The sequence below is a fragment of the Colletotrichum acutatum genome (genome assembly GCF_030867785.1).
Source record: "Colletotrichum acutatum strain CBS 112980 chromosome Unknown BDZ83scaffold_86, whole genome shotgun sequence".
Classification (NCBI taxonomy): domain Eukaryota; kingdom Fungi; phylum Ascomycota; class Sordariomycetes; order Glomerellales; family Glomerellaceae; genus Colletotrichum; species Colletotrichum acutatum.
This window is the reverse complement of record NW_026849080.1, coordinates 113,179-135,356: the sequence shown is the minus strand read 5'-3', so window position 1 is coordinate 135,356 and position 22,178 is coordinate 113,179. Positions and strand designations below refer to the sequence as shown.

The following is a 22,178-nucleotide window of genomic DNA, read 5'->3' as shown; positions in this document are numbered from 1 at the left end:
TTAGGCGACGTTGACGGTGGCGGCGTTGCCGGGAGGCAGGACGTTCTTGTCGAAGCTGCCGATAACGTTGCCTGTACCATCGTTAGTATCGTACAAGTGGAAGAGGCGGGAAATGATCAACTTACCCTGGGACTTGTAGTTGCAGACGGTGTACCAGCTGCCAATGGAGCTGAGGGTACCGGCAGCGCAGTAGTAGACACCGCAGCCAACCTTGGTGGTGTCAACCCAGACCAACTGAGAGAAGTGACCCCACTGAAGGAAGTTGGTCATGTCAGGGCTAGCCTGGCCGTAGCCGGTGTAGAGGTTGAGCTCGCCGTTGTACCACTGCTCGGTGATAGCACGCTGAGCAGCCTTGGCCTCGCCCAAGTTCTCGGAGCCAGTGGCACCCCACATGGCGAGGTTCTGGCCGTAACCGCCACCACCAGTAGTCCTAGATGAAGATTAGAGACGGATGGATCCATGTTTCTCATCGGTACTTACATGTCGTGCTCGAAGACGCAGGTCTTGGCAGTGATGAGAGCGTAGCTGGCAAGGTCGGCATCCCAGGTCAGAGCGGGAGCGGAGTGGTTGGTACGGTGGATGTTGTGAGCATCAATGGCGGCAGTCTGAAGGTCGCTGACGGTGGCAGCGGTGCTGGGGGTAGACTGGGTAGTCTCGACGACGGAAGCGACGGGAGCAGCAGAAGAGGATGCAGCGGGCTCCGAAACGACGGGCTGCTCGACAACCGGCTCAGGGGTGGGAGTAGGAGTAGGAGTGGGCGTCGGGGTCGGGGTGGGAGTCGGGGTGGTGGAAGCCTTGGGAGTGCGAGAGCGGCGCTTGGTGGTGATGGTAGAGAAGACGGGCGCGGGCGCAGGGGTCTCCTCAACCTTAGGGGGAAGGCTGCTGGAAGGAGTGGCAGCGGGAGTCTCGATGGGGACGCCCTCGGTGACGGTGACAGTCACGTAAGTGATGTCGAGGACGGTCTCCATGGCACGGGGGTCGATGGCGGCACCCATGGCCAGGACGGCGCCAGTGGCGGCAAGAACGATGGAAGACTTCATTTTAAAGGTTGGATTGTGAAATCAACGAGAATGAGTCTGAATGATGGTTAGCTTCGCCCGGCGAAGTGGTGATATCTGAGTGAATGAAGATGAAGCGAAGGGAAGTGAATGAAGTGAAATAAATGAAGGAAAGTGCGAATAAGCGCTGGCTTGCTGAGGAAAAAAGAGTGTGATGAAGAAGGGTAAGACAAGCATCTCGAGCAACATCAGGAAACACCAGCCTGATATATGTCCTTCGTGAGGTGACGAGAGACTCAGCCTTAGTCGCACGCTGGCACGCCAGCTGACACGACTCGATGCCATCGACCCGGGCCCAGGCGAACTCGTTGTTCAACCAAGCGTGAGTCAAGTGGGCACACGTGTCGGGCGAGACAATGAACAAAGAGCAGCAAAGGTCTTTGTCCATTGTCCGCGCTGTATCGCGGTGGCATTTGACTGTCTTGAAAACGGTGTGCCAAACAATGCCATTGACGCGATGGGAATGAAGATATGGTGGGGAATGTGGGGAGGAAGGAAGTCTGGATCAGTGCCACTTACCTTTTTTGAGTTTTTAATGTCTTGAAGAGATTCGCGGAATCTGGCTACCGGGGATCTAGTCCGAAGGTGGTAGTTGTGTTGGGAAGAATTTGTGAGTTGGTTTGTCGGAGGCAAATAAATCCCGTGAGGTAATTCTCAGAGCCAGCTGTGTGGTGATCGAGCACTGCTGATACGGTTCCGTCAAGGACCTAGTGGTGTTGTAGAAAGAGTGTGGTTGAACAACGGTTGTGTTGTTGAAGTTGGGAAGGAGTGACCGGTCGGGAGTCGTAAAATCTTTTTTTTGGGTGGTGAGCCGGAAGAAAAAGAATTCTCGTGAGAAAGGTTGCGAAGGAGTGACAAGAAGCCTGATGCTTGTGGTTTTTGGGTAGAGAACGTGAAGAGGTATCGGGATCCGTAAGGAATGTCGGTAGCCTATCCTTCTATCCTGGAAGGTTGAGGGTGCAGGAAAAGAGGGGATTCGAGGTCGGGACCCGGGGGCGATGTGATTGGTTTTAAAAGGAATGGACGGTGTCGAACAGACACGATGGCGACCGAGGCCTGGGCGGGAGAAGAGAAGGGGGGTGAAGGGGGTCGAACGAAGTGGTCTCCTGGGAGTGGTGAAGCAAGAAGGAGAGACAAGATGTTCTGGATGGCGACGTCTGGCTACTAAAAGGGAGCGGACAGGACGACGGAAACCCGCGCGACTGGGATCGAGGGACTGGGCGGAGAGAGACTAGAGTCTGAGCGTTGGGTCCAGTGCAAGTCTAGTCCAGACAAGGGTAGAATCCAGGGCAGCCGGGGGGAGGCGATATGCAGACAGTGTTGGTGAGGATGTTGGTGTGCGTGGGTTGTACCACGGACCGTGGATAGCGCCTGGGCTAGGTTGCTGGGTGGTGATATTGCTGGTGGACTGCGGTGGTTGAGTTGACGGGGTCGAAATGACTACCGCTGCGTAAGTGTGGATATGAAGGCGACAGTTGGGGTGTGTGAGAAAGTGAGCGTGTGAGGAGTGAGTGAATCAGTGAGTGAGTGTGGAGGTTGAGATGAGTGGTGGTGTGAGGTCCAGGTTGGCGCTGGATGCTGCCCTGGCGTGTGGAGAGGTGTGAGATTTGCGAGTCACCTTATTCCGTGCAATACTGGCGTATACTAGAAAATGAGCGACCTAACGAACGCAGGACGGGACGACGGGAGTGCAAAGTGAACCCTGCAGGAAGGAACGAACAAACACCGTTGCTGCGTTGCAGGCTACAGGCTACGGCGCAGATTCAAAAGCCAAGAAGCGTGACGAGGGTCAAGTGTTCGTGGTCCGTGGAGCGGGATCCGGCCAGAAAAGGTGGAGGCAACGGTGATGAAGGGCGATGACCTGGAGGCGAGACAAGCAAAGCAAGAGCTGCGCAGGCCCAAAAAGAAATTGGCCTTGTTTGGTTTGTCCGGGGTCACGATGAACTGTGGAAGGGAAGCAACGAACTGTGTTGCTCCTGCACTCTGTAAGGTAGCGTGTGCCTGGTGTAAGTTGGAGGGGTGAATTGGAGATTAAATCGAGGTTACGCGGGGGTGGACGTATCATTCCCCTCGTCCCCCTCCTCCACCACCATTCAAGGGAAGGAAGGAACGGATTTTGGTGAATGTAGAGGCAATAGAAGGAAGGAAGGGACGGAAGAGAGGGAAGGACCAACGATGGCTTTTCGAACGGTCCCTTCTCAATTCCATCTTCGGGAACATACGTCAATGCTAGCTAACATTAGGTAAGTTGATACGATTACCTATGTCCAGTCCCCCAAGAGATGCACATGTCGATTGATCGTCATGGGAGAAGGCATCAAGGCGGGTAGGAACAAAGTCAAAATACTCTATTTCATCCTGACGACTGGGGAACAGACCTCGACCGCAGCACAGCAACAGTAGGAATAGCAGTAGTAAATAACAGCACAATGCTGAAAATACGCCTCATCGATGGCCAGCTCGTCAGCTCGTCAGCCCAGCATGCACTGCAGCACCTCAGCTCGCCTTTTCCAGGGTTCTGCTTCTCGTCTCGCATCTTGGCTCCTCCCATCGCGGCACCGCAATGCACCTTGGTCCAGATGATGTCTATCACTGGGTCAGCTTCCCGATCCAGAGAGGCCGATTTTGCCGGTCTAGATTACGGCATGCGGTGAGTCTGCACGCCTAGATGAGGGCAATTATACAACATGGTCTAGACATCGATCCCTTGTTGTTCTCTTGATTCCACCATCTCCTCTGATACGGATATCCGTAAACGTGAACTGCAAAGGTCAACCCCTCACCGTGACAACGGGTCTCTACCACAAATCCCAAGCCAAGGTGTATCAAGGAGCGGATTCAAGCGTCAAGCTGAAGCCTGAGAGTCAGCTTCCCTGCCGAGTCCTGGATCCCAATGCCCTTCGTCGTCAGTGCCGGTGATAGCGCGCTCCCGTCCCTGTGCCCTCAGCTTCTTCGAAAAACACCGCAACGGCCTTGGCTGACTAGTACCAAAATTCCATGACAGTTGACACTATCAACTTGGCCGCAATTGTAGGTGAAATCACGATAGTGATGGGGTCGAACGGAGGGGGAAAAGGGGCTTGCAGATTCCCCAGCGCCTGTTTCTTTGGTTTGGTTTTTGCCAATACCAGCTAGCGTACCTTCGCTCCGCCCCTCGTCCCGACGCCTCGTTCCTGCCACGCACACCCCTTCCATTCACCCCCTCCCTTGTTCTTTTCTCCCATGGGACGATGAGATGGAGGTTGCCCTCCCGCCCACGTCCCGACTCCTGGTCTCCCGGCATCTCTGGCCAATCCCCAAGCAGCAGCATGCAGTAGCCTCGTTCCATTGGTTCAACACCAACGGCTGACCGAGCCGGTGCCTTGCAGATGCAGTCGTTCTTGCCCTGATTGCTGCAAGGGTCTGCTGGGCGTCTCCATCAAACAGCCACTTGGCCCGGGGAGATCCACCCGTCTGAAACGGCCTTAATTTCGGTGGGGACCCGTTCATCCAGTCTTTCCGCGAATTGCTCAAAGCGTTGCGTGGACCATGAACTGTGCACCTTTCCATTCGTTCTCTTCTGCCAGTGCCAGAACGTCTTGTTTCTCTGTTTCTATGGTTTCTCTCGTTGCCGCCCAGTTCACACTGTTTCCTCTCTGTCTCTAAGAGTCCCTCTCCCAAGCATTGGCTCAAGCTATGGCGCTTTCATCGGATCGATCGCTGTAACGCTGAGGACCAAGTATACGCACGCTCACACACGCTGTGCTCCTGTCAACCATCCCCGGTCGGCAGTCTGCGTTAAACTTTACTGCCGCATCACCTTGGCCGTCTCTTCCGCTGTCTCGCCAAATGACCTCATTACACTTCGTGGAGACTTTTGCTGGCCCCTCTCCACCTCACCATCTGTGCCGCTTCTGTCATCCTGTCAGCGTCTCATCGCACACGACGCATCTCTCGACGTCTGATTACCGATGACGACCAACCAGGAACAAAACCTGGCATCCCGGTACAGCACTCACGATGAGCGAGATGAAGCTGCAAAATCTCCCGGCCGCCCACTACAGCACCATCATGCTGCCTTTCCGGGGTAAAGGAGCAGAAGCAGGAACCGATACGGATCCCTCTCTCATTATCAGTTATGGGCAGTGGGCACGGTTCATGGACGCCGAAGCGGATCCTCACTTGCATCGATAACTTCCATTCCCGACTCCTCCCAAGCATCGTTCCATGCCATGCTTCCCCAGGGTTATGCCACAGCAGGATACTTCACTTCGTGGGGGCAAGCCGCGTGGTATTGCTTGCCGAACTACAGGATACGCAGTGATTGCCATGCACCCAAGGACGCCCCTTCAGCTACAGTCGCCGCGTGTCCATTTCAAAGGCGTTCTTCTGGTGCGGCGACCGCCGAAGAGGAAACTAATTATTCGCCCGAGCGCTGCATGACTTCCGACGGCAGCGGAACACTAACGCCATCACTTACACCACGCACGGCCGACCACAAGAAATATGTCGTGGTTTAGGATGACTCGGGCTCCGGAGTACGGCACCTGACCACTCGGAGAGATGCAAAAGACGCAATGGATCACGACAGAAACGATGGCACAAGTCAACGGTCGCTTCAGAATCGTCTCCCGCTGCACTTGACGTTAGTCCCCGCGTGGGCAGCATCTTCCAACGACCAAAGTTTGAGACGGCCTTCTCCCGAAAGCCAATCTGCCCCCCTCCTTCGCCAGACTGGAGCCGTGATCAGCAGTACTGATCGAGATGGCGTATGTGACAGACAGCCAGCACAGCTGATTGACTCTCCATCGAACAGTCCCGCCTTCTTGGCGACCAGTCCCCCAACAATCTCGGGTGGCCAATGCCATAAGAAAAACCACAGACACCAGGCCTTTTCATGATTCAACCATTGTCACCTAGTAGCTTGTCAGGGACGACTTTCCCATCATCCGCCTGACTCTAGTATCTCATACTATCTGACGTGGTAGCCTCGAGCTGAAAAGGTCTGGAAACTGAGCTGTGCTAGCTATCCGTACAGACACATACCGCAACAGAGCGACAAGACGTCGAGTTAGTCCGCCGATGATGGCTCGGGAGTTTCCTCCCCTGCAGATGAGAGGTGCACAGATGCATTCCCCGACAGTAGTTGAATGCAACCTTGCCAATCGCCAATGACATTTAAATCCTGAAGCAGAGGACTTCATCTCTTCTTCTCCAACTTCTCTCAGATGGAAATGTCATCCCATCTCCAAGGATCCGTACGCGTGATGGTATACCACAGCTTAGATATTGGCTTCCATTCTGCACGCTTCTGGCAGCTTGACCTACAACCCATGTGGTGAAACTAATTGCGGAGACGAGGGGACGTCTCCGACATCGCTATCCTAGACCGCCAGAGCCAGACCGCCAGGGAACCCCCTCTGTCTTTGTCGGTTCATCTCATTTCTCTATGCAAATGAACGCAAAGCTATCAGATAATCAGACGTTTCCCTCCCCTGCTGTTCACGGTCCAACCACACTCAGTCATGGGGCGGGCACGACCATCGAGATAGCTGGACAGGGTTCAGAGAGGAGCACCTTAAGGTTGCGCACCCACCAGGAAATGAGGTATCGTTTACTTCCAGGGCACCAAACATCCTTAATTTTGACCCAGGAGGTTTTGGTGAGTCTTTTTTTTTCTTTTGCCTTTTCTGCCCCGCGTCCCTCTTTTTACCACTGCCGGCGAACCGCGGGCCTTGCGGCACATCATGTCAGCGTTCAGACCGTCCGTCTCCGGGGAAGACGGCATCTTCATTATGGATCCCAAGATCTGAAGACCCGGCCGCTGCTGGAGCTCAAGGCTATCACCAGATTGCGGATACCAACATCGGCTCATCTCCATCCCATCCCGGGCAAGCTAATGCCGCACAAGAGACTTGGTGACTAGCGCCGCTTGCTTGCTTGTTGGGCTGCGAATCCTCCAGGAGCAAACCTGGGAGTAGAGTGCCAGTTCTGCCTTGAACCGCCAGTCGTGAACAAAGCCGGTTGACGGCCTCGTTTGTCGGAACGAGAGAAACAGAACATCAAGCCTTCTGTTTAGACTTTACCGTCCAAAGTGCACTCGGTTGGCTGAGAACCACTTGGATCACCCAAGCACTTCGACACAAGCCGAAACATGTTGTTTGACGGTGGGCTGCAGCCAATTCTTGTGACCTGGTCGTTCAGCGCCCGGGGGTTAAGGTTGCGCTACCCTACCGCTTTAAGCGCCTGGCATGATAGAGCCCCTCCATCTCCCCTCTGCTCACATCGTCGACAGCATAACCCTGACGTCAAGCCAACGGCGGTTTCACGACAGCGTCAAGCACGATGGGCTTGCTTCCTCTGACACATCGCGGTGACGGGAATATCACTAATGGTTGTTTCTTTTGAGATGCTGACGAAGTCTCAATGAAGGAGTCAGATCCAAGGGGTCGAATGCCGCAGGATCTGAACACGGGGTTCACAATCTAGTCCAGTGTCTTAGACAACAAGGCAACGCCCGGGTTGAGGATGCCCACCGCTTTAACGACGGAGGATCATCTAACAAGTAGAGTCTTAGCAATGGTTGCTCGACGTGGCAAATATATAACACTCGGTCATGCTTAGATACTGTACGACGACATTGCCGCGGTTCTTGGATCGGATGGCCCCGCACTCTGAGTCCCAGACCGGACAACTCTGGGGGAGAATACATGGCCGACTGCCGCCAGTGCTCGTACGACTCCCCCTGGACGAGAGCATGAGTCTCTGTCGGTCTCTGCCGGTAAGTGGCATCAAGGTTCTAGACTGAGTAGAGATGTTGGATTCGCCTGCATGGCTTCTCGTGGTGGCATCGGACTCATAATCCCCAGCCCAATACCTCGGATAGAGACATTCAAGGATGATGAGACACACATCCTACCCAGCTGGTCCTCTTCATTATCCCTGCTCCGGGCAATTGTATCCGAATAGCCTTTCTAGAACCTGTAATACCTTTCGTGTGCTCTCCTCGAATACATAAGCTGCTACGGTTGTCTGGTTTCTTTCCACAGTGATTTAGATCGGACAAGCCTCGTCAGTGAGATGCCTGTGCCGCCGTCGCGCAGGAGAAAACTATCCCGTCAGCTTTCTGTCTGTACTCTCTCCATCGTCTCTCACCACGCTTGCCCGTCCATATTGTTTGACACACGACACAACGTCCTACCCACCCGCAGACGGCTTCCTGCTACTATAGCTTTCGCCTTGCTTGAGAGGTAGTCTGCGTGGAGCAGAAGGTCTGAGTAAGATGTTGAATCGGGGTTCGAACCCGTCATTGTCACCATACCTCACCTAATGTTTCAGCCAGATAGCATGCTTTTATCTGAATGTGAAAATATCTCAAGGCAAATACAACGATCGGCTAATAAAGTGAGGTGAATTAGAAGCAGAAAAAGTCAAAAAAGGAGACTCGAACTGGCATAAATAATGCTACAGCGAGATGCTAGGCATCTGTAGACTTTAAATGGCAGGTTCGCGTCAGGGAAGGAGAAGCCGCACTCGTAACCTTTCGGCCAAAGTGTACTTTCTCGCCCACCCCGACAGGACGCTCCAACTTGGCGGGCCATACAGGACTGCGTGGGACTGCGCATGGCTCTGCCTTGGGATGAGAATAATAAGTTTACGGAGGCTCGGGAGGCTGGCCACAAAGGTGTACTACGTCTCGACAAAGGAGGTGAATCAAAGGTTGGTGGCGTTTTTGTCCCGCGTGAGGCCCCGCGTCAGAGGTAAATTGTGCTTTCACGGTTGGGATACACCGGCTGGTCTTGCCCAAAGGAGGGAACCTTTACCTGGCAGCATGATGTGTTGGTTACTAGTACTATCAAGTTGTAGTCGGCTTTGTTGAGAACGTGGGATTTGCTATGCTCGCCTCACAATTGACCTCACATCATATTTGTGATGAAGCTGGAGTGATAATTTGCATCTTAAGAAATAGAATCATCTCAGTCGTTCCAAACAAGAAACCATTACCAAAACGTGGTTGATGCGGCTGCTGAACCGAATACCAGATGTCAGTCAAGATCTTCCTCACTGGCGTAACCGAACTGCTCCTCGGCTCATCTCATGCTGACCCTTTATGTTTTGGTTACCTGCTGACAGCTGGATACTGCAGTTCCTGACAGACAGCTCAGAGACAAAGCTTACGCTTACCTTGTTTTACTTTCCGATCCCGGTGCTCGTGAAAGCAACCTGAGCATCACTCCAGCTGCAACGTCGCATGTCTTCGTGGAGTTTTGGCAAGGCAGAGAGTCATTTCGGCTGTTGGGGTCCAGACTGCTACGGGTTCACCTGGTAATGTACACGTGAGCCAGAGTATGGTGGTAGTTGAGCGTGCCCGGCTTGTGTCGGTATACTAGAATCTGCCTTCGGGTCTGTCCTTCCAGTTAGAGACATCTCAGATTGGCGAAAATTAGGTAGATTGACCCGTCTCACGAAAGGTAAGATGGGATACATAGATTGCGGATAGCAGTGGCGGGGCGAAAGGCGCGAGACAGTCTTGGGGTGACGATACTTGAGCTAAGATTGGTGGTGATGGGGAGGCAAGAGGTAGCGAATGTGAGAGGGTGAGAGGTTGTAGGAAGGCTTGCAAGGTTTTGGATGCTGGCGGGTAAATACTTCCTTTGCTATGACATCTCGAGCAGATGCCTCGGCTCGTTGTGGATAGGGGAGAATCGTATTTCTAATAGGAGACGAAGTGTTGTTGACGATGTTGTGCCTTACTGGCTGTGGTGTTGCTTGTCGATTATCTGCTACAGCATATCGAACATGATTTCTACAGTCGAGAGATTGGCAACAAAAGTCAAAGTGGTCTTGCCAAAGCTACCTTTCTAGCGAGACGGGCTCGTAGTTAAGTTATCCATCACCTAGGATACCTGAAAGCCATCAGCAACCCGGGGAGCTGAGCAAGACAGGATCACGTGAACGCACCGTATATTCATCTGGTCTACGCCCAATACGCCCACGAGAGCGAAGCCAAAGGTATATACCCCCCTCCAACCCCGTTCCTGTCACCAGCCAGCAGGCGCCCGTCTAGGTCGACGGGTCAGGTCAAACTGGCTGGGTGGTGGAGTGGTTCAAGGTCGACAATCAAATTACGCCCACAGCCTACTCGACGACAGGCTACGAGTTCGAGTTCGATTCCCAGCAAGTGCGCCAGAGATGTAGCCCCCAGTTCAGCACCGGGGGGGGGGGGTGAACTCTTTTGCTGCTTTGGTTGATTTTTTTTGTGAGAGATGTTTGAGTGCATTCCGAAGAAGTGTGTAGACCAGAACAATAATGTGTGGTTGTCTAAATGCCTCCCAGAACCCTACGTTCGATATAAAACAGTCTAGACGGTCTCTAAGTCTCAACTGTCTCCCCCCCAACAGGAGCACTCGGCTGGAGCGGCAGTAGATATCAAAACAAGTGAACCTGGATCGAATGGGACAGGAAAGATGGTTAAAAAAAAGTGAAGCCATTGGTTTGATCCCAACTCTGATTGATGACATATGTACACAGCGTTTTCTGTCGCCTAGTTCCAAGTCCTACATCTTCAACGCAAAGCCCTCGATCCCCCCTCCGCGCGCTCACGCGGAAGAAGTCGCTAAACCCCCATATCGCCGTCTGCTCCTGCCACACCTCTACGATGCTTGTTGCTTTGACGGGGGGATGAAGGGCTTGCCCTCGAGCGTGTTGATGGCTTGGTCGGCGTAGATCATGTGATGGCGGAGTTCGACGGGGGTGACGCCGGGGCGCTGGTCGGGAATGTTCTTCTCGAGTTTCTAGTGACATTCCATATTAGTCGCGAATCCTGTGTTGATTTGAGGGAGTGGGGAGTGTTCAAATCGATCGCTTTGTATGGACCGGAATCGCGGGATTGTGACGTACCAGGTTCTCATAGACGCACTTGTTGAGCTTCCACTCGGCTGGTCGGCACTGGTAGAGCTGGTGGTTACGGTTCTCGATGCAGGTCCAGTGGGCCTTGAACTGCTCGAGGCAGTGGGTGTTGATATCCTTCAGCCTATGTAGTGTCATTCCCATGTCAGCGATTCGATATCCCTATCAAAGGCCACCTGCTCTCACGACCCATTGTCTGCGGCATTGGGGCGCAATTGAGCGGCACCCCATTGACAACATGATAATCAAGCTCGCCAGCATGGAAGAGAGTTCAACGTACACGCTGGAGGCGCATCTGGTGACCCGACGACCCTCCTTCAAACAATCAAACTCGCCGCGGCCCGCGCTGTCCGTCTTGCACTGCATGAAGTCGTCATTGTATTCGCGGCAACGGGCACCGATGAAGTAGGACGCCGACAGAAGAGGCGCGGAGCTGGCACCAATCTCCTTGACCTTGGGGATGTCGTCGGGCAGAGGGGTCGTGTCGACCTGGAACTGCTGGTTGAACCTGGCGCTGGGTGTTAGCCTCTCTTTTAAGCTCTCTGTATCGCGAATGGCCCGGGATCTTCGTCGGTGGCGGTTGGGCTCAATTGGCCTGCCTCTTCGGCCTGGGAGGGGAACGTAAAACGTACTGGGGCCGTCGGTTAGCCATGGCTGCGATTGTTGTGATGGGACCTGGGAGGAGGGCGGAAGGGAGTGGTCGAATTGGCGGTTCGGATGGTCTCCAGAGCAAGCTTTCCAGGCAATGGACGCTACCACGAATTGATGTGAGGTCGATTTAGGAGACGCCTGATTGGATCGGTTAGGGGCGAGGCTGAAGTGGAGCCAATGTGGCTGGGGACTGGCCCATTAGCAAGGTGGCTCGGTCTGGGAACGTGTGGCCCCTGGTGAAGGCTGCAACAGCTGCAAGCTCCGATTTATTATTTTCGCGTTGCTGGGCTCGGTTCTCGTCTCCCAAGGGTAGCTTTGAACAGCCTTGCGACTGATACCCAGCGAGCCATCTCCGCCAACGCTCGAAAAAAAGTAAAAAAGAGTTCGACCAGCTTCTCCGCGCCCCGGCCGCTCCTGGAAGTTTCTCTTTGTTTTGATACCCGCCAGTCCTCACCTCAATTCCTTCATCAATTACGCGCTGAGCTCCTTGGCTTGCTGTTCGCATTCGTCTGCAACTTCGCGCATAAAGCGCCCACGACCAGACGACACCCGTGACAGGCCGGCGCTTTACTCCGAAAACTACCACACTCATATTTGACACTCATTCCACATCATGAGTTTGTTCGGCGCACCAAAGCCCGCTGGGCAGACTGGAGGTCTCTTTGGAGGAGGTAGTTTTGGTGGCAGCACATTAGGACAGTCAACACAGCAGCAGCCGCAACAGCAGCAGCAGCAACAGCAATCCGGCTTGAGCTTGTTTGGAGGACAGAATCAGACTCAGGGAGGCGCATTTGGCAACTCCATGGCCCAGTCTCAGCAGCCGCAGCAACAACAGCAGCAGCAGCAACAACAAATGCCTAGTCTGTCGCAGTCGCAAGCACAGCTCTCGAGCTCACTCTGGCAACCCGGAAGGGACACGCCTCGTACGTTTTTGTGCTCGTCTGGCAGCTTATTACATTTGGATCACTGCTAACTCACAATCTGCAGAGAACCAAAAGCCTATTCCTGAACAAATGTCCCTCATTTTCGAGAAGTGGAACCCCACGAACCCCAACTGCGCCTTCAAGCACTACTTCTACAACAAAGTCGACGAAGCCTCCGTTCCCTTCTACAAGCCCGGCCCACACGAAGATCCGAGAGACTGGGAAGAGGCGCTGCAAAAGAAGCCCGCGCCGGGCTACATCCCGGTCCTTTGCACAGGCTTCTCCGGCGTCGCGGCCCGCCTCCAGACGCAGAAGAAGGTTGTAGGGGAACTCAACGTGCGCCTGCACCAGATCAACGCCAGTCTTGACGCCATCCTCTCACGGCACGACCTCGAGACTAGTGTGCGTGCCCTTGCGGCCCGCCGCCGTCACGTCGTCCTTCGCGAGCGGTGTCTCGCGCTGGCTGCCCGCGTGCAGGTGCTACGCAACCGTGGATACGCTCTCAGCGGTGACGAGGACGATTTGCGACTCAAGCTAGCGGAGCTGGAGCGCAACGTACAGGACCCTGCTCTGGCCGCGAGAGAGGAGGAGCTCTGGAGCCGGCTGATTGTACTCAGGGACTACGCGGACCAGTTGATGAAGGAGACGAATAAGCCTGCTTTCGCGAGCGGCGAAGGTTTGAGCGAGGAGACTGAGCACAAGACGAAGAAGGTATGTATCTGCAATCCGGCAGATTATTTGATTCTGGGCGCTAACAGTGATTATAGGTCTTGGAAGACTATGAGAAGCAGATCCAGCACCTCAAGAAGGAAGTCGAGTCCATTACGAAAGACTTTGCGGACTGGGAGAAGGAGCGGAACCCGAGCTAAGGTACCTAGGTCGTTTGGGATGAAGGTTATTACCAGGCATGTCATAATAGAGGACGGTGCGAGCGGACGCTTTTACGTACGGGATGAACGCAAAAGGGAGGTGGCCTACTATTCGCATCAAGAAAAAGGACTGAGAGGGCGTTCCCTCCAACAACGCAAGCAATGAAGGAAGCTTGGAACAAAAGTCGTGATTTCTTTTCATCCTGATTCCGATGTGATCTATACCCATAGCCCATCCAACCAGTTGTCCTCTACACTGTACAGATGATATTTGTTTTACAACAGGGGTAATTATTCCCATTAGACATCCCTGAGGCGGGTGGGTGGTTAGCAGCGCTTCATTGGTGCCGCAACCTGATTGCTCGTAGAGAGCACCTCTTCGCGGTCCTTTTCGTTTTGTCGTGATCCTGAACTTTGGCAAGCTCCTCGATTTGTCATTGGTCAATGGTAAGTCCTTTACAGGACCTTAGAGGCGGCATCGATAACAAAAGGGGCTGTGGACAAGGAGTCTCTCGTTAGCATCTGTTCTGACGACCTATTTGGTTTAAAGAAAAGAGAGGGATCTGAGCCTACAGAGGTACAGAAGGACGGCAGAGACGACGACCTGCTGAATGGAGAAGTTGGCCTCAGCCTCCATCTGCTTGATCTCCTCCTCGGAAAGCTGGGGGGGCGCGACTACAGAGAAAGATGGTCAGCGTTGGTGTCGGTGCAATTCGGCTCGCATAAGGTAAATAGGGAACGTACATCCTCCGAACATCTTGTCGTTAGCTTTTTGATATTGGCTTTGAGGAAGTGAATGGCTGTGGGCGAAGGTGCAAGATGGGCAGTTCGTTCGTGATTGGGATTTCGCGTCAGTGCCAGGTTCAGCGATGATGTCGTCGCAAAAATTTAGAGAAGCTCCATTTCGAGCTCCGTCCCGGCCGGTACGTACATACCGCGAGCCTCAAAGTTGAGGTCTCCACAGGCGCATGCTTAGGTACTCACTCTCCTTACCTAATCGAGTTTTCACATGCACAAAACAAGGATGCTTAGGTAAGGCGGGTCGTGGCATAAGTTTATGAAAGAGATGGGACCGGGAAACGTTTCTTGGTGGCAGGTCTGAGGTGGTGGTGTACTCGGCTCTCTGACCGAGCACTCGGTTCCTCATCCGCGCCCCTCCAGCCCTCCAAACCAAACGACCGCTTGGGAATACACTGCGCGAACGAGAGCCCCAGAACCTAGTCTCCCGCCCGCCAACCTTTACGACCTGTCATTGGCCTTCACATCCGTTTCTGGACGTAATGGCGGCGGCTCATGGATGGCTCGCCGAGCAGTTTGCCCAACGTGCCGGGGCCCCAAAGTCAGGGAATGGCTGGGGAACTGGAGCCCACCTACAGGCTATGGATCATATTCAACTGGCACCCATCATCAAGCTTCCCTATCGTCCTGACCGCGCTTATCAGTGAGCGCCGCTGCGCACCCGATAAGGCCCAGTCTCACCTCGCATCCTCACCTCTCAGGGTGTTGGTGCGCGGTTCCCAGGGATCCCGTAACCAACCGAAAGGGTTGGTGTTTGGCGTCGGGTGTTTAGGGTGTCCGTTGCGGCGGCGAACGAGCGGGCGGTCCAATATGCAGTAGTCTGTATCTCACTCTGTGATTCGTAGGGAGATCTACTTCCACATACCTCACTACACTACTGTATAGGTATACGATTCAGGAACGGTATCCCTGGCCACGTCTGGTGGCCTGGTATCCGTACCTTTGGTGTTTTGACTATGCAGTACGTACCGCTGTCTCGATAAGTAGCCGTTGCCGCAAAAAGAAACGAAAGAAAGGGCGGATGGCTGCCGGTCCTCATGCTCGCTCTCACCGACTCCTTCATATTTGAAGAGCATTCCGGAAGCTGTTCAATTGTCTACTTTTACTTTGGCTTCTATTTATTCTTCCCGGACAATCATCCCATCTGCTCAACAGAAACCTCCTTCGCGTCAAGACCTGGATTCAGGTGTTTTGAAACGGGATTTGGGCTGCGTGCGAGAGCTTGGTCGCTTTTATCCCGAGTCGCATCTCGGATCGCAAGTTGGTGGCGACAAGGGTGTTACTTCTTGAGCTACAACGATATCGGCCCCAGATCCGAGCAATACCTTACTTCTATACGCACGACTCTTTCAACCACAACACCTGTCCTTCTTTTTCTCTCTTCTTTTCTATTCTTCTTCAAGACACACCTCCGACATTGTCGAGTCTCACTGGCATTTTCATCTTCTTTGTGTGAATTGCCACTCTACTCATTTCACACAATGGCATCGCTGAGATTGCCCCTCCCCCGCCAGCTTCGGCTGGCTGCTCCGAGGTCAAGGATCGCCGCCCGCCAGACACCAGCTTCCTCGTGGGTTTGCAACTCATGTGCCTCAAGCTCGGCATCATCCTCGCGAGTTCCCCGCGTGAGGACATTCAGCGCCTTCGCAGCTCGTCAGAATGCCACCAGTGCAAAGATTGGCTCAGTCGATCCCTCCCTTGAACCGCTGCAGAGGCCCGAGTCCTTTATTCCCCGACACATCGGCCCTGATGTTACCGATGCTGAGGCCATGCTGAAGGCGCTCGACCCTCCGGCAAAGTCAATTGACGAGTTTATTGCTCAGGTTGTCCCTCCGGATGTCATCTCCGAGAGGAAGACATTTGGCGCCTGGGACAATGAGGGCCCCCTCGATGAGAGCAAAGTTCTGGCGAGAGCCACTGCTTGGGCCAAGGCCAACGAGGCCGCTCCTAAGCCTCTTATCGGAGCTGGATACAACCCCAGCGTTACGCCCCGTGTTATTCAGACCAACGTGCTTGAGAGCCCTGCTTGGTACACTAGTTACACTCCCTACCAGCCCGAAATCAGCCAGGGCCGCCTCGAGTCCCTTCTCAACTACCAGACCATGGTGTCCGATCTGACCGGACTCCCTATTTCCAACGCCAGTTTGTTGGATGAGGGTACGGCCGCCGCCGAGGCCATGACTCTTTCCATGAACGCTCTTTCATCATCCCGGGCCAAGAGACCCGGCAAGACCTTTGTCGTCTCACACCTCGTCCACCCTCAGTCTATTTCAGTCATCCAGAGCAGAGCTCAAGGATTCGGCATCAAGGTTGAGATTCTCGACGTGAACGCAGCGGACTCTGCAGAGAAGATCAAGGCGCTGGGACAGGACTTGGTTGGTGTCATGGTTCAGTACCCTGACACCAAGGGCAAGGTTGAGGACTTCAAGGGTCTTTCCGACCTTGTTCATGAGCAAGGTGCCCTCCTCAGTGCCGCTACCGATCTGCTTGCCCTGACGGTTCTCACACCGCCCGGCGAGTGGGGTGCTGACATTGCCTTTGGCAGTGCCCAGCGCTTCGGTGTTCCCCTCGGCTTCGGTGGACCCCACGCCGCCTTCTTTGCCGTCAAGGAGGCCCACAAGCGCCGCATGCCCGGCCGCTTGGTCGGTGTCTCCAAGGACCGAAACGGCAACCGCGCCCTGAGATTGGCTCTGCAGACTCGTGAGCAGCACATTCGTCGCGAGAAGGCGACCAGCAACGTCTGCACCGCTCAGGCTCTTTTGGCCAACATGGCTGCCCTGTTCGCCGTCTACCACGGACCCGAGGGCCTGAAGGAGATTGCCTCGAGATTGGTTCGTCTTGCCCGTGGAGTCCAGGCCGTTGCCGAGGCCTCGGGTCTGGAGACTGAGCAGAGCGGCGCCAGCCCTGATGGCAAGGTTCTGTTCGACACCGTCGTCATCAAGGCTAGCGATCGTTCTCAGAAGATCCTGGCCGAGGCCAAGAAGGCTGGCCTGGGCTTCCGCGATTTCGGAAACGGTGACATTGGCATCAGCGTCAATGAGCACGTAACTGAGGAGGTGTTCAAGTCCATTGCCGCCGTCCTCGGCAGCGCTACCGGTACCCAGACCGCTGAGATCGCGAGCAAGGCCTACGGTGCTCTCACACAGGACATCACCGAGCTCCTTCCCGCTACTCTGCGCCGCCAATCCGCGTATCTCACTCATCCCGTCTTCAACACTCACCGCAGTGAGACCGAGATCCTCCGTTACATCCACTACCTCCAGTCCAAGGATCTGTCTCTCGTTCACTCTATGATCCCTCTTGGATCCTGCACCATGAAGTTGAACGGCGCGACTGAGATGGCTCTGATCACCCTCCCCGGCTTCTCCACCATCCACCCTCACACTCCCGCAAGCGAGCTCCCCGGCTACACCGCCTTGATTGACAGTCTCTCTGATCAGCTGAAGGGCATCACTTCTATGGACGCTGTCTCTCTGCAGCCCAACTCTGGCGCTCAGGGCGAGTTTGCTGGTCTTCAGGCCATCCGCAAGCACCTTCTCTCCAAGCCCGGTGGCAAGAAGCGTGACATTTGCTTGATTCCCGTTTCCGCCCATGGTACCAACCCTGCGTCCGCTGCCATGGCCGGTATGCGTGTCGTCCCCATCAAGTGCGACCAGAAGACCGGTAACCTTGACATCGAGGACTTGGAGGCCAAGTGCAAGAAGCACGCCGAGGAGCTGGGTGCCTTCATGGTCACGTACCCTAGCACCTACGGTGTCTACGAACCCGCGGTCAAGAAGGCTTGTGAACTCGTCCACAAGTACGGCGGTCAGGTCTACATGGACGGTGCCAACATGAACGCCCAGATTGGTATCGCCTCGCCGGGCGAGATTGGCGCCGACGTCTGCCATCTCAACCTCCACAAGACCTTCTGCATTCCCCACGGCGGTGGTGGTCCCGGTGTCGGACCCATCTGCGTCAAGGAGCACCTCGCTCCCTTCCTGCCCGGTCTCGCTCACGACGCCGACCAGGCCATGGTTTCCAGCGCCCCCTTCGGCAGCGCCGGTATTCTCCCCATCAGCTGGGCTTACAACGCACTGATGGGCAACGACGGTCTCCGTCTCGCCACCAAGACCGCCATCCTTAACGCCAACTACATCCTCGCCCGCCTCAAGCCTCACTACAAGATCCTCTACACCAACGAGAACGGCCGCTGCGCGCACGAGTTCATTCTCGACGCCCGTCCCTTCATCGCCAGCGCCGGCGTCGAGGCCATCGACATTGCCAAGCGTCTCCAGGACTACGGCTTCCACGCCCCGACCATGAGCTTCCCCGTTGCCAACACGCTCATGATCGAGCCCACGGAGAGTGAGAGCAAGGAGGAGCTCGACCGCTTCGTCGACGCCCTCATCAGCATTCGTGAGGAGATTCGCGAGGTCGAGGAGGGCAAGCAGCCTCGTGAGGGTAACGTCCTCCGCATGGCGCCTCACCCCCAGATGGACGTCATTCTGGGTGATGGCGAGGGCAAGTGGGACCGTCCTTACTCCCGTGAGAAGGCTGCGTACCCCCTTCCTCACCTCAAGGAGAAGAAGTTCTGGCCTAGCGTGGCTCGCGTTGACGACAGTAAGCTTTATCCCTTTCTTCATTGACAATTGAGTCTTTACTAACAGTCTATAGCATACGGTGACACTCACCTGTTCTGCACGTGCCCTCCTGTCGAGGATACCACGTCAGAGTAAATCGATGATTCTGCATCTGATAGACATGATACCAGCAGACCATAGATTTGTGCCTGCATGACAGCCTTCATGTTTGCAACACGGAAACGGCTAGGCGATCTCAGAGGGGGCATTTAACCCGCTGAGATTCCTCTCGTTCCCTGACATCCTTCAACATTTTTCCAATCATCTCTTAGCAAGCGGGGATTTGAGTTCCTACGATTTCAACAGGGAATACACATACACCTTCATGTTTACTATACATGAATATGCGGGCGGGCTTATGGGGCCGGAGACATGGGCCACCAGGGAGTTTTAAACAACAAAACAACGAAATGGTTGTTTTGTTGGGGTTATTGCATTATTTGGCGTGCGAAATTGGATTTGGTGATCTACCTAGACTGGCATTTTTAGCCGGGAAAAATATTGATATTGATAAGTTCAACTTGGTGTGCCTGGTGATGTTTGGAATGATGTATGCCATAATGATCTCCTTTCCACCCTCTTCATATTTGATGGAATCCTACCCAGAAGAAGCCTTCCACCTGCTTACTTTCTTTGTCTTCAGCTCTAATGGGGAGTCTTTAGACAGCGTCTCCCGCCCTAGGCAAAATCAACTCTTTGGGACCTGAGCAGGTAGGATGGCGGTGTTTCGTCATCAAGAGAGCATCATTCCCGTGATTGAAAACCCTGCGAGAAATGTAGTTTTCGGTGTCTAATCTGACTGATAGCTTTCCATCGGAATTGTGAGCTTTCAGGCGGCTGAATTACATGCAGTGATGACCCGAAGATTCAAGAGACTTTGTGTTCCCCGGTACACCGAGCCGACCCCACTCGGCGGTCCGGCCTTCCTGATCAGGACGCCGTAGCCTTCCAGGTTCCCACCTCGAAACTGCCCTAGAACTACGGCTCATCACCTGTGAGCTCACCTTACTCACCCTCATCTCATATCTCACTCTATCGTCTCTCATCAATTGATTGTCGCGGGCTTTCATCAATTGAGCGTTTGCTGGCTCACAAGTAAGCCAAGATGGTGCGGGTTACCTCTTTAGCAGTCTCCGGACTCGCGCTTCTCACTGGTTTCGCCTCCGCGGTCGCGACGCAGGCAGACATCAAGTCGCCCGACTTCTCCACCCTCTCGGTGCCGGAACACCCGCACCACGCCATCCGCATCAAGGAGCAGAGCGATGAGATTTGTAACGCGGGCTCGAGGCAGTGGACTGGATGGCTAGACACCGGTGGAAAGCACCTCTTCTTTTGTGAGTGAAATCTGTCAAAACAGAGAAGTGAACGTGCGACTAAAGCGAGGTCAATAGGGTATTTCGAGAGTCTGAACGATCCCGAGAATGACCCTCTCAGCCTCTGGATGACAGGCGGGCCAGGCGGCAGCGGTCTCGTAGGCCTCATGCTGGAACTCGGACCCTGCCTTATCAACGACAACGGCACAGGCACAGTCCACAACCCCTACGCCTGGAACGCAAACACCTCCATGATCTTCGTCGACCAGCCCGCCGGCACGGGGCTCTCCTACTTCGACGAGGACGTCACCCCGCCCGCGACATCCTACACCGCCGCCGAGGACATGAACATCTTCCTCCGCATCTTCTACCAGGCCTTCCCGGGGCTCGCCACCGCGCCCTTCCATATTGTAGGCGAGAGCTACGGCGGTCACTACATCCCTGCCCTCGCGGCCGAGATCGTCTCGTACAACACAGGTTCCCCGCCTCCCGACTTCAAGGTCCCGCTGGCGTCGGTGCTTATCGGAAATGGCTACGTCTCGCCTGCCGACACGACGTGGGGGTTCTACGATACCCTCTGCACCACCAAGCCCGGCGTCCCGGAGCCCGTGTTCAACGAGAGCATGTGTGGGTTGATTGCTGATGCGCTGCCGCGGTGCATGTACCTCCAGCAGGCATGTTATGCCTTCCCGGATCCCATTGTGTGCGGCGCCGCGACGGACTTCTGCTTCGGGCACGTGGATCTGCTATATTACCAGGACGTCAAGGCTGGCGGACGGAACCCGTTTGATATCACGCGGCCGTGCGAGACGGAGAATATCTGCTACGGTGCCGGAGATGGGATTGAGAAGTACATCAAAACGGAGCGGGTGCTTGCTGCGCTCGAGGTGCCCGAGGCGGTGGGTAAGAACTTTAGTCTCATTTCTATGGACGTCAACGAACGGTTCGAGCTTGCGGGTGACGTATTTTTGAGTACCGAGGCAGATGTCAAGTATATCCTTGAGAATGGGGTCGATGTGCTGGTGTATAACGGCGACTTGGACCTCGCGTGCAACACGGCTGGTAACGTGCGGTGGACGAATAAGCTGTCGTGGGCCGGGCAGGTTGAGTTTGTTGCTAGGGAGCTCGAGCCGTGGTTTGCGGTGAAGAAGGGTGGAGAGACGGTTAAGGCGGGCATGTGGAAGCAGGTTTCTAAGAAGATGAGAGGGGGCAAGGAGACGAGGCTTGCGTTTGTGACTGTTGCGGGGTCGGGGCATATGGTGCCGCTGGATCAGCCTGAAGTTGGGTTGCAGATGGTGAGGAATTGGTTGTCTGGGGATTTTGGCAAGGCTGTGAAGGGTGGTCCGGAGTTGATGGGTGAGGGTCAGCAGGAGGAGTTTGTGTCTCATGAGTTGTAGTCTGACACGTTTATGATAAAATTCAGATACTTTGATTCGTTTGCGTTGATAGTTTATGGCGGATGTGCGAATACATGAAGTTTAATTGGCATCGCTGCTACGAGTTCACCAAAAGAGAGACATGAGTGTAACCATTTGAACAACAGCGATGACATCAAGAGCACGACAATGCGAGGACCGCTATCTTGTACTGGGTTCGTTCTCACGATTGAACCAGTGCAATTGGTCAACAGGCCATCAAGCTTCGAGTCAAGTTTTCCGTGAAACCAGAGTCGAATTCTGCATGGCTCGCATGTAACCCTTTCTGGTATGTTACTATGTGCTCAGTTGCCGAATCTAAGGTCTGTAATATAGGCTAAAGGCGTGTATAGCCCACACATAGAGAGCTTTGTTGTTGACTATCGTATGATTAATCGCAAGGCATCATAGAGATGGGGAACTACTGCATGTATGGTGGTGAAGCGCAAGGCGCTGCACAGGAAGGTGCGGACTGAACGCCACGCTGGTGGACGAGACCAGGAGGACGCGAAGTTGCGACCTGATTCTACTTTCGAGGTTATGAGTAACTTGGCCATGAGTTGAGGATCCATTGTAACTGAAAACACACTTACAGTAAGGGCTTCATGCTTTTCCTTGATCATCAGATCGGGCCCGCTTGG

General features: G+C 54.4%; 6 protein-coding genes across 6 annotated transcripts; 3 read left to right on the top strand and 3 right to left on the bottom strand.

Annotated features, from left to right (window-relative positions):
• On the bottom strand, nt 1–1,040 carry BDZ83DRAFT_754749 (CAP domain-containing protein; the record flags this gene model as incomplete). Its single annotated transcript, XM_060514520.1, has 3 exons — nt 1–71; nt 126–430; nt 481–1,040. 3 exons carry the CDS (start codon nt 1,038–1,040, stop codon nt 1–3), a joined length of 936 nt encoding a protein of 311 aa, XP_060362085.1.
• A 9,650-nt stretch (nt 1,041–10,690) lies between these two features.
• Nucleotides 10,691–11,598, bottom strand: BDZ83DRAFT_721722 (CHCH domain-containing protein; the record flags this gene model as incomplete). The annotated part of the gene is made up of 4 exons (XM_060512407.1): nt 10,691–10,831; nt 10,938–11,070; nt 11,227–11,454; nt 11,579–11,598. The coding sequence occupies 4 exons, from the start codon at nt 11,596–11,598 to the stop codon at nt 10,691–10,693; spliced, it is 522 nt and encodes a 173-aa protein (XP_060362084.1).
• Nucleotides 11,599–12,450: 852 nt separating this feature from the next.
• On the top strand, nt 12,451–13,389 carry BDZ83DRAFT_754747 (nucleoporin complex subunit 54-domain-containing protein; the record flags this gene model as incomplete). Its single annotated transcript, XM_060514519.1, has 3 exons — nt 12,451–12,520; nt 12,585–13,231; nt 13,288–13,389. The coding sequence occupies 3 exons, from the start codon at nt 12,451–12,453 to the stop codon at nt 13,387–13,389; spliced, it is 819 nt and encodes a 272-aa protein (XP_060362083.1).
• Nucleotides 13,390–13,845: 456 nt separating this feature from the next.
• On the bottom strand, nt 13,846–14,146 carry BDZ83DRAFT_754746 (mitochondrial outer membrane translocase complex, subunit Tom5; the record flags this gene model as incomplete). Its single annotated transcript, XM_060514518.1, has 3 exons — nt 13,846–13,883; nt 13,963–14,064; nt 14,134–14,146. The coding sequence occupies 3 exons, from the start codon at nt 14,144–14,146 to the stop codon at nt 13,846–13,848; spliced, it is 153 nt and encodes a 50-aa protein (XP_060362082.1).
• Nucleotides 14,147–15,668: 1,522 nt separating this feature from the next.
• BDZ83DRAFT_654302 (glycine dehydrogenase) lies at nt 15,669–18,905 on the top strand (the record flags this gene model as incomplete). Its single annotated transcript, XM_060510707.1, has 2 exons — nt 15,669–18,789; nt 18,844–18,905. 2 exons carry the CDS (start codon nt 15,669–15,671, stop codon nt 18,903–18,905), a joined length of 3,183 nt encoding a protein of 1,060 aa, XP_060362081.1.
• Nucleotides 18,906–19,622: 717 nt separating this feature from the next.
• On the top strand, nt 19,623–21,614 carry BDZ83DRAFT_630367 (serine carboxypeptidase). Its single transcript, XM_060508822.1, has 2 exons — nt 19,623–20,143; nt 20,201–21,614. The coding sequence occupies exons 1-2, from the start codon at nt 19,915–19,917 to the stop codon at nt 21,517–21,519; spliced, it is 1,548 nt and encodes a 515-aa protein (XP_060362080.1). The 5' UTR covers nt 19,623–19,914; the 3' UTR covers nt 21,520–21,614.
• Nucleotides 21,615–22,178: the final 564 nt, after the last annotated feature.

Coding starts and splice junctions, on each gene's coding strand:
- BDZ83DRAFT_630367 (XM_060508822.1), top strand. CDS start 19,915: ATGGTGCGGGTTACCTCTTTAGCAGTCTCCGGACTCGCGCTTCTCACT. Junction 20,144..20,200: donor TGGAAAGCACCTCTTCTTTT/GTGAGTGAAATC, acceptor CGAGGTCAATAG/GGTATTTCGAGAGTCTGAAC.